General features: G+C 36.0%; 1 protein-coding gene across 1 annotated transcript; it reads left to right on the top strand.

The window, feature by feature from the left end:
- Positions 1-6,611: 6,611 nt before the first annotated feature.
- On the top strand, positions 6,612-9,860 carry LOC145106122 (uncharacterized). Its single transcript, XM_079043159.1, has 2 exons — positions 6,612-9,279; positions 9,366-9,860. The coding sequence occupies exons 1-2, from the start codon at positions 6,612-6,614 to the stop codon at positions 9,785-9,787; spliced, it is 3,090 nt and encodes a 1,029-aa protein (XP_078899285.1). The 3' UTR covers positions 9,788-9,860.
- The last annotated feature ends 1,975 nt before the right edge of the window (positions 9,861-11,835 follow it).

Here is an 11,835-nt window from a genome sequence, read left to right as displayed (position 1 = left end):
TTCCCCGGACCATTTTCGCTGAATCTTTCTAAGAAAGATTCTTGCAGCGCTTCAGCGCTCACTTTACTATACTAAAACTATAGAAAGAGAAGTCGAATCATGAAGGACCGAAATGCTCGAGGGATAAGAAGAGAAATACTCTTGAATCAAGTGAATGGTGCAAGAAATATGAGAGCCTTGAGACTCTTATTTATAGTAATTTAATTTTCAAAAACTACCCTCTATAGTTACTTAATGACCTTATAGTTATATAAACGACTAAACACCCATTTATAATACTATTTTAAATAGATTTAACGATATTTGTATTATACTAATGTCGAAAGTACTCAACACTAGTCTTATAACGACCGCATCGTCGATACCTTTCTAATGATATATATATATATATATATATATATATATATATATATATATATATATATATATATATATATATATATATATGTATACGTATATATGATTTATACTTTATTTTAATACGTAAATATGCTATTATAATTTATAACTCATTGATACGAACTCCGTTTTTGACGTTCTTTATATCCACGTGTAGCTATCGACGAGATCTACAACTTTCGTTTAGACTCTGTCAGCTAATTTTGACTTTATTTTTCGTCCATATTTTTATAAAATTAAATGATTTTGCTAAAATCATAACCCTCTCATATGGACTCTGTTTTTGGCATTCTTTTCTCAAAATTCCTATTTTAAGGAGTACTACGATTTTTGTTTTGGTGGCATTAGCTAAAAGCCAATCATTCTCTTTGTAGCTGCCAACTTTTATATCTTATAAAAATCATATCTAATTCATACGGATTCAGATTTCGACGAAATTTATATTTTTGGGATCAGGTAGACATGTACTTTCTAAATATAATATATATATATATATATATATATATATATATATATATATATAATTTATATTTTTGGTGCATTTATTTTTACGATTTACGGACGATTCGACTGATTTTCCTATTTTATTATATTATAATAATCATAAAACATATAGTATTCAAATAATTCTTCTTTATTACATCAAATAGGTTACAATTGTTGACCATAACTATTACTTTGGTTAAGATTATTTATCGTAGATAATCTTCTATAAAAAAATCATTTTTAATGCTTATTATATCTTTGTTGACTAGCCCGAATCTGTAGGTGTTACACAAATGATCAGAACATACTCAAGAATCCTCATCCTACAGGCTTCCTAAATTCTCCAAGACTCTCACCGATTCGAGTATTGATCCTGTGCTTTCAGTAGTACGGACCCAATACCACTTTCCACACCTATCCATACTTTCCTCAAGAATCATTCCGAATCCTCTAAGTCACCTTCTCAAACTGATACACCAAGTACTAGCTAAACAGCGCAACTAGACCCACTGAAGCACTTCCTATGCTTTCCGAGGTTTCCGACCTCACCCTCAGTTGCTGAAGAACTCCCCATAATGTCAGTTAACAACCTCATTAATACAATCATATGCAACAAAGCTCAGATAATCCTTTGAGTAAAAGAGTCATCCCTACAATGGTTAGACTCAAACAAGAGTTGCGTAATAGGGTCAAATCCATCACTCTGAGATTATTCAACTTTTGTCACATGTGACTTAACATATTCACTTAATAGCTAACTCACATCACTTAAGAGTTCCACAAAGCACAAAGCAAGCAACATTCATGCAGTAGCACTCCAATCCCTGGAATAACCAAAGAACATTCAAACTCATATACTACAACTCATACTAATAACTTCCACTCTCACTATCGGTTGCCTTATGCATGCAAATTATACACAATACAGGATCAAATAGACTATCGAATAAAAGACTCTACCCTAGGACCACAAGCAAACAAGGAACAAGAAATAAGGACAAGTCAATCATTCTAGGTCTTTATGATCCTATACGTATAGAATTTTTAAAGCATACCTTTGGCAATTACTGATACTAATAGATATTCCCAATCTAGCATAGCATCCAATGCTTCCTAGGCTACAAGGGATCACATATCAGACCAATCTATCATGCAATTCCTGAAAGTATCCCTAACCTCATCCTAGCATGCAATTCTCATAACATATAATCATAACAAACATGTTTGGGTACTCTAGGAATCACTTACTTGAGCTCGGTCGATTGCATGCATCACACCCCCTTTGTCTTTATAAAATCATTTTTAAAATTTATTCCCTTTTTCAAAATCTTTTTAGAAACTCGTTTTCTTTCAAATGATTATCAGTTATTCAATATGAGTTCAGACATACCCGAGAGTGTGTCTGAATCCCTCAAACCAAGGCTCTGATACCAACTTGTAACGTCCCAAAAACTATGAGGTAAAATTTTCATTTTTAATTCAATGAAAACATTAATTATCTTTAAGTCAACATTGATTATACTTTTTATAAATATTCAAAAGTACTTTATAAGACTACAGTTATCAAAGTAAATCTCAAAATCATCATAATGTGGAAACATGGGTGGATGCGTTTTGATCAAGTCGGACCCTTCCCTTTGGAACTAGAAGTGCCTGAAACCATAACCATAAAACGTAAGCACAAAGCTTATTGGGTTCCCAAAAATATCACATACCATAAATAATAATCAGATACTGGGCCCCCGCCCTTCATCGGGCCTTGCCCGACATCGGGTCCCGCCCGACATCGGGCCCCGCTCGGTATACAGATTTTTCGGTCATCAGGCCCCGCCTGTCATCGGACCCCGCACACCAAAAATTTAAACATATAAACGTATAATCAAACGAACACATGCGATAATCGCAAAGACAATAGCATACAATAAAGTCATCGGGCGTTGCCCGGTAATCACACCAACACATAACACATGCAAGAGTCACGTATACATCTAGCATCCTTACATAATAAACCATGGGCCGGCATTGGTGTCTTCGACCCGCTAAACACAGTGAGGAAACTCACCTCAAACAGTTGATAATCAAATAACTGCTCGGATCTCTGAATCGGATAACCTCGCACCAACTAACAAAAAATACAATCTTAATCAATATTAATCCCGATAATCCCAAAATATAAGGCCCACTCCATAAAACAACTTCCTAAAGGGTAAAAATACCATTTTACCATTTTCTTACTTGTCCCAAAGCTAAGGTCCAGTCTAAATGCACAAAAAGCCCAAATCCCAAAATGGCAACCCAAAGCCCAATATGGCCCAACTTCCTAATTGGGCCCAAAAACTATCATGGGACCAATACCAAGAAATCCCACGGTCTAACGATGGCCCGAAGTCAGAAGTCTAATGGCCTAAGAAGGCCCAAAACGAAAAAGGCCCAAAATAGCCATTCTGGGGAGTATGCCCTGCGTACTCAAGATGTACGCACCACATACTCAGCCATGAAGCACGATGTACAAACGGTCGATGCGCAACCACCCATTACGCAGAGCGTACTCCTGTGTATGCCCAACGTACTTAGCAGAAAGCCAAAAGTCTAAACAAGCTCTTAATAGGTTAAGTGAAGTTGTCCAAACATAGATCTGATCCCTAGGCAAGGTCTTAAACGATAAAGTTGCCAACTTTACTCACTTACACACATTAATGGAACTCAACACTTAAAAATGAGCTTAATAAGGGTCTTAATACTTTCCTGAACCAAAATCTTCCATAAAGTTTGCATTTTTATGAACAAGAGACCTTATTGGAACTTAGATCTAGCATCCATTACTTCTGGAGTAGATCAAAAACTCATCTTTACTTCAAAATACTCAAAAATGTCAAAGAAACAACATAAGTAGATCTAACATAAATAATCATCAAGGTATGAGCTTTTTACCTTAAAAAGCTTGCAAATGAGAAGGTAATCCTGGATCTACAAGCTCAATCCACTCCTCCAAGTGTTCATCTTCTTCTTCTTCTTCACCACAAAACACCCACATATCACTTTTCAAGCTCAAAAACCACCAAATACACTTAGGGTTCGAATCTAGGGTTTAAAAGGGAGGGAGGCTGAAGATAATAGGGTTTGGTGATTAGTTAAGGAGCTTACATAGGGACCAATACCCTAAATTAGGGTTTGCATGAAACTGGAGTACGCCCTGCGTACTCTCATTACGCTCAGTGTACTCCCTAAAGGTGCCACGATCCTTCTCCCTAGTACGCCCAACGTACTCCCTATGTACGCCCCGTGTACTCGGGTTAGCCTAAAACCCTACCATCTTCCGAATGCCAAAACATCTTCGTCATAAGTCTATTTCCGACGATCCATATATCCATGGAAAGGTAACGAGAAGTTCTACGCTTCTATCAACTCAAACTTGACTTCAAACTTCCCCAACTAAAAATCCAATTTCGATAAAAGCCCGAAATGACACTTTATGATTATACCCTTGGGCTCCAAATCACTAACTGAACTCCCGGATCATCTAGATTACACTACCCACATCCAAATGGGTCGAAATCCCTCTTTTCCAAAGGCCCTAAGCCTTATGATACCCGATCTTCGGTCACCACCCCGAATTAGGAAACGATTCGAAACAGGACTATATATATATATATATATATATATATATATATATATATATATATATATATATATATATATATCTCATCAAATTCAATTATTTTTATTTAAAAAAAAGACTGAAGGAAGTTTCCCACATACACCTTCGCTTTTGGTGAGGAAAAGAAAAGTGGGGGAAATGATTGACGGGGCAGGCAAAAAGTGAGGGAGACTTCCTGCACACATTCTCTGACCTTAGGCCACAAGTAGTGGCTCGTTAGGAAGTCTCGCTAGGAGATTGTTGGTGCCGCTACACTCCACTTCCTAGCTCAAGCTAGGGAGCTCACCGGCTGGTCCTCGTTACACCCACAATGAAAAGAGAGAGGATGGAGAAGGTGGGGTCAAAGTGTGATTGGCTTTTTCTTTTTTATTTTTTTCCAAAACAAAAACTATTAAAAATATAACATCATATGGATGCTAGAACTCCTTATCTTTTTTTTAAGGATAATGACTTAGGAGGGTAATAATGTTTCCTGTTGATCCATTTTAGGTCTCTAACGTATTTTTTGTGTGTATTACACCATTAAGGTTATTATAACCATTTACAAATAGTCTTACTAACAGGAAGAAACCGGTAAAAGAGATTATTTCTAAACGATTATAATAACCTTAATGTTGTAATGCACACAAAAAATACGTTAGGGACCTAATATGGACAAACGGGAAATGTTATTACCCTCCTAAGTCATTATCCCCGTATGAAACTATAAGCCCCTATAGTAAATTTTTATTTTTTAAATAAGAACTTGTAGGTCTTGGGGTTGGTAGTTTGGATGCTTTTAACCTCGGCCTTCTTTATAAATGGAAGTGGCGGTTTCTTAATGACAATGGAGCTCTTTGGGTTAAAATTGTCAAATTTTGTCATGGGGAAGGTGGTGGTTTTTCGGACGATTCCAGAATAGGAACTGGAGGGGGTGTTTGGCAAAAGATTGTAGGATCCATTAATCCTCTCCATGAGAATGGTTGTATTCCTTCTAATTCCATGTATAGAGTGATGGGGGATGGGACTCAACGAGGTTCTAGAAGGATGTTTGGTGCTTTGATATTCCTCTTAGGGAGCGGTCCGGGAGGCTCTTTGCTTTGGCCTTTAATCAAGATGCTCGAGTAAGTGAATAATGGGATTCGGGGGGATGGAATTTTCATTGGCGTCGGGGGATTAGAGGAGGGGCTGAATCGACCCAATTTGATTATCTTGTGGGGATATTAAATCCTATTCGCATAGGGGAAATGTCGGATAAGTGGTCTTAGGATCTTGAATCGTCGGGTATCTTTACTGTTAAATCAGCAAGGAATTGGGTAGTATGCCTACTAGGTGAAACCGTTTTGTCCCTATGGGTAGTATGCCTACTAGGTGAAACCGTTTTGTCCCTATTAAAATTAACATTTTTTATGGTGTGTGCTTTTGGAGCGCATTCCGGTAAGAGCTAAACTGGTGGAAAGGGGTGATGATAGATTCCTTATTATGTCATGTGTGTCATAATTTTCAAGAAAGTGTGAAGCATTTATTGCTGCAGTTTTCGATTGCAGATCAGGTTTAGAGTCGGGTTGGGCATTGGCTTCATTTGGACCTTCCTGTGTTTTCATCTATCCGTGATATGGTGTATTGGGTGGATTCTAGACTGACGGTTCATATGGAACTCCCGATTGTTGAGTCAGTGTTCATGGTGTTCATGATGATGTGGTTACAAAATCCAATCCAATCCAATCCAAACCTTTCTACTTTTTATTCTTTTTAATTTCAACAACTTTATATTAAATACACATATAAAAATAAATACTAAAACTCTTAAAAATATATATTCAAAATAATAAATACTAAAAATCTTAGGAGGGTAATAACGTTTTCTGTTTGTCCATTTTAGGTCTCTACGTATTTTTTGTGTGTATTACACTATTAAGGTTATTCGAACCAGTTACAAATAGTCTTTTTAGAACATGGATGCTATCATTTTCTCTATCATATTTAACTCTTTGCTTGTTGTACTCTTACTTTGCTTCAAAAAATCATACATTGCTTTGAAAAAACTGAATCACATACGACCGAGTCGAGAAGTCATAAAGAATGGAAAATGAAATGCATAAATACAGATGTGACAGTCAACCACGTTCATAAAATCAGTTTTTTCTCACACCTTTCCATCTTCTTCGTTTGCTGTTCTTTTTGCATACAAAATCAGTTTGCAGTTTCTGCCACTTTAAGCATTGAAACTGATAAACAAGCCTTAATCTCCATCAAATCTCAAACAATCACGCAACCACCAGAAGCTTTATCTACGTGGGATCCAGCAAGCCCATCCCCATGCAATTGGACCCGAGTGTTGTGTGATGATGGTAACGGAAGAGTTGTCGGTCTTGACCTCTCCATGCTTCGGATAACCGGTCCAGTTAGCCCATATATCGGGAACCTATCATTTCTCAGATCACTTCAACTTCAAAATAACCAATTTAACGGTATTCTTCCTGAAACGATCACTAATCTTTTTAGCCTCCAAGTCCTCAACGTCAGCTTCAACCGCATCCAAGGTACCATCCCAGCAAACATAAGTCAGTGTATCAACCTCAAGGTTGTCGACTTCATGGGAAACAGACTTTCAGGTTCGATTCCAGAAAGCCTCACTCTCCTCATTAATCTTCGAATTTTGAACTTGGCAAGAAACCAGATTTCAGGCTTTATTCCACCATCTATCGGCAACCTTACTTCATTATCCACTTTGAATTTGGGCACCAATACACTTACAGGCCCGATCCCTAGTGACTTGTCTCATCTTCGGAAACTAAAGATTCTTGATATCACCATCAATAAGCTCACAGGAACAGTTCCTCCATCCTTCTACAACATGTCTTTGCTCGAGGTTTTTGCTGTGGCTTCTAACGATTTAAGGGGAGAGATACCTTACAATATTGGTGAAACACTCCCAAATCTTCTTGATTTCAACTTTTGCATCAATAAATTCACAGGTACTATTCCTGGTTCGCTGCACAACCTCACTAATATAAGAAACATCCGGATGGCACATACCCAAATGCATGGAACAGTGCCACCTGGACTAGGAAACCTTCGTGAGCTAACGTTGTACAATATTGGGCACAATAATATTGTTAGTGAACAAGGTGAGGGTCTTGGTTTCTTGAATTCTTTTGTAAACAGTACAAAGCTTGATTTCCTAGCTATTGATGGAAACCATTTTGATGGTGTTATTCCGGAGTCGATAGGCAATCTTTCCAAAACACTTAGAAATTTGTACATGGGTTCGAACAGGATATCGGGAAGCATCCCCTCCTCAATTGGTCAACTGAAAGGACTAGCCTTACTAAATTTAAGTTACAACTCAATTTCGGGTAAAATCCCTCCTGAAATAGGCCAGTTGGAAAACCTACAAGAGCTTTTTCTAGCCAAAAATAGATTCACTTCAAATATTCCGAATTCATTGGGTAATCTTGGAAGGTTGACGCATATTGATTTGTCAAGCAATGAATTGGGTGGAAATATACCCATCAGTTTTACAAATTTCAAGAAGCTAATTTCAATGGATCTCTCAGTGAATAAGCTGAATGGAAGTATACCCAGAGAAGTTCTAAATCTCCCAAGTTTAAGCATCACCCTCAATCTTTCCAGCAACTCATTGACAGGCTCATTGCCTCCAGAAATTCGTAGCCTGGAAAGAGTGGTGACAGTTGATCTCTCCAACAATAATTTATCGGGCGACATTCCAAACTCGATCCAGAATTGTAAGAGCTTGGAACAGCTGATCATATCTAAAAATTCGCTCTCAGGAAACATTCCAAACAGTTTGGGGGAATTAAAAGGTTTGGAAACACTCGACCTCTCTTCGAATCAACTCTCGGGTTCAATCCCTCTTGAGCTTCAAAATTTAAACGTCCTAAAACTATTGAACCTTTCATTTAACAACTTGGAAGGGAAGGTTCCAAGTAATGGGATTTTCTCAAATCTCACAAGAGTTCATCTTGAAGGTAACCCAAAGCTATGTCACGATTCCCAATGCACAAGAGATGATGACACCAACAAAGTAGTTATCATTTTAGTCGTGGTAATATCTTCAGTAATAGCAATACTTATTATATCAATCGCATTGTTTTGCTACTTCCGGAAACACAAGGCAATTATGATCATGGAGACTCTTGATTCCTTCAAGGGCCAGCATCAAATCGTGACATATGACCAGCTATGCTCTGCAACAGGGAATTTTGATGAGGAAAACCTGATTGGTCGTGGGAGTTTTGGGTCTGTCTACAAAGGGTATCTCCATCTCAAAGGAAGATCCATGGAAATTGCTGTGAAGGTTCTTGACATGGAAACCACTGGCTCATTGACTAGCTTCTTAGCCGAATGTGCTGTTCTTCGGTATCTCAGGCATAGGAATCTTGTGAAACTGATTACTTCCTGTTCAAGTTTGGATCCCAAAAACAATGAATTTCGTGCTCTGGTGTATGAATACATAAAGAATCGGAGTTTGGAAAGTTGGATCGGGAAAGAAATGGGGTTGCTGGAGAGATTAAATGTGGCAATTGATGTAGCATGCGGGTTGACCTATCTCCACCATGAATGTGTGGTAGCTCCAGTGGTGCATTGTGATCTAAAGCCAAGTAACATGCTGTTGGATGAAGATTTTACTGCTAAAATCGGTGATTTTGGGCTTGCTAGCATGTTGCTTGAGAAAGATAAACTTCATAGCTCTAGCCATGTTCTTAAAGGTTCAATGGGTTACATACCTCCAGGTTAGTCTACTAATATTATCATCTATGGTTGTATTCATGAAAGAATAATTGTACGTTACATTGACTTGTATATATATCGCATGCAGAATATGGTATGGGAGCAAACCCATCTACTAAAGGAGATGTATACAGTTACGGAATTATGCTTATGGAGATTTTTAGCGGGAAAAGACCAACAGACGAGAGCTTTGTGGATGGTTTGAGCCTCAAGACATGGGTGCAGTCTGCTTTCCCAGGGAACTTAGATCAAGTGGTGGATCATGACCTGATTCAAGATCCAGAAGAGTTGTATTCAGAAGAGTTGTGCTCAGAAGAGTTATGTCTGGATGCTCGTTCCATGAACCTGAAAATGAAACTTCATTGCCTCTCAACAGTCATGGGGGTTGCGCTATCTTGTGCTAACGATACCCCTGAAGGACGAATCACCATTATTGAGGCTTTGCGCAAACTCAAGAGTGTTCAAGATATGTTTCGTAACTCATCTCCATCAATGAAAGGCAGGTACTGATAAATCGGAATGATTTGATGCAAGATGCTATATTTCTAGGTTGTATGTTTATCAATGAAAGGGAAGTACTAATAAATCAGGATGATTGGATCCATTCGTATATACGAAAATAAAAGATATGAAATTTTGGGATTTTCGGCAAAAAAGAGTTGCCAAGATTAATTGACCAGGGGCTTTTTAGGTTTGTTGAACAAAAATATGAAATTTAGAGGGCATGCCTCATTACTTATTAGTATTAATTAAAACAAAATGACATGCCTTATTAGTATATTACCTTTATAACAGCTAACAAATTCTAATTTACTCCTAAATTGTATATGAACGAGACATTTAAGCCGGGCGTTGCGGCGGAAGTTTAAGCAATAACTTTTATCGAAAGTACATTGCTATAAATGAAAAAAACCCATTAATTTTTCTTTTAATAAAGTTTTTCAAATCTTATTGAAGTGCATTGCTACAGCCTACAAAATGCATGTAGTGATAATTATAGATCACATATTCGCACAGATACATACACATACGTATACATACACACCTTGTTTAAACGTAGATATAGTTTTTATGGTAGCGGTTACTTCTCTTTAAGCAGATGCAACTCGTTTTTGTTCGTGGATTAGTTTCCTAATGGAAACAACTCATATTATAAAGAACACACATCGATATAGTATCTTTTTGTTGTTCAAAAAAATAAAAAATAAATAAATAAATAACACACATCACTTCAAAATTAAAAAAAAAACATTATGAATATCTTAAGCGGATTATGGTCTCCAAAATCAAAACACAAAATGTACAAACTTATAGTTAATAGAATCATTTATATATAAAAGAAAATATCATATACCAAAAATAAAATAAAACATTTATCTTAAGAAATAAAATTCTTTATAAACTAATATTCGTTTCGTTAACCACTTGAGTTTGAACTAACTTTTGCACATTAATGCAAAAAATTGCTTGAATTTCTATGACTTAATAAGTTTAATGTCAGTTTTCAAAACTTACCACAATATGTTAACACTATGGATAATTGTCAAAATTTTAAAATATTAATGTTTAAGATTCGTCTTCTTATATTTATACAAATCACAGTACCACAATATGTTAACACTATGCATAATTGTCAAAATTTTAAAATATTAATGTTTAAGATTCGTCTTCTTATATTTATACAAATCACAGTGATTTAGACATTTGGTAAATCAACTAATTTCCATTTCATTCACTTTCGATGCTCTTTAATTTCAAATTCTTATTTTGACTACTACCAATTAAGGGAGCTGTACCTTGAAACATCAAAATAAAGTTTGGAATTCCTCCTAAATTTCCAACATGAGTTGATGTTACCAATTGAAATTTAACCCACCAATTTATATACATGTTGCAAATTGTTGTTTACTTTAAGAAATATTCATAAAATGTGGGATTTTACTTTAATCTTATGGTTAATTTGAGATTCATAACAGAAATCATCCCCAAACATAAGTCATTCACTTCATGACATTTCTAATGGCAACTAAATCCTTTAAATCTATTATAGTTGTATTGTCATCTAAATAGCATTGCATTATTTGTTTAGATATTTTAACTTTTATTTTTTTTGCATGTTATAGCATCATACTTTAGGTTTGAAACCTTGAATGATTACTATCAATTTTTGTAACCACTATCAATAACAAAGTAAATGACAGTGGATAAGAAATGGTTATGGATAATATTGATAGGGTTCCACCTAAAATGAAGAAACATTTTTTACAAAATTCCTACTAAAAGTAACAATTTGAAACTTGGAACCATGGTTATTTGGTTCTAATCTTGGTACTCTAGAGCTTTAACAAATAGATTATAGTTGTTCATTTGGAATAAACGAAAGATGAAACCAAATATAATTGTTAATTCTTTTTTCTATTCCATGTATCAAATTAAGTTAGAAAACAACCAAATATCGATTCTATGCCAAGACCTAAAATTTATAGTAAAATCCTTATATAAATGAGCTCTGAAAAGATTTAATTAGTGATTTACAACCGAATTGATTAACCATGAGT

This window comes from Lactuca virosa, chromosome 4 (assembly GCF_052849685.1).
Source record: "Lactuca virosa cultivar CGN04683 chromosome 4, Lactuca_virosa_CGN04683_v6, whole genome shotgun sequence".
In the NCBI taxonomy this organism is placed as follows: domain Eukaryota; kingdom Viridiplantae; phylum Streptophyta; class Magnoliopsida; order Asterales; family Asteraceae; genus Lactuca; species Lactuca virosa.
The sequence above is the reverse complement of the archived record's forward strand: the minus strand, read 5'-3'. Positions and strand labels throughout refer to the sequence as shown.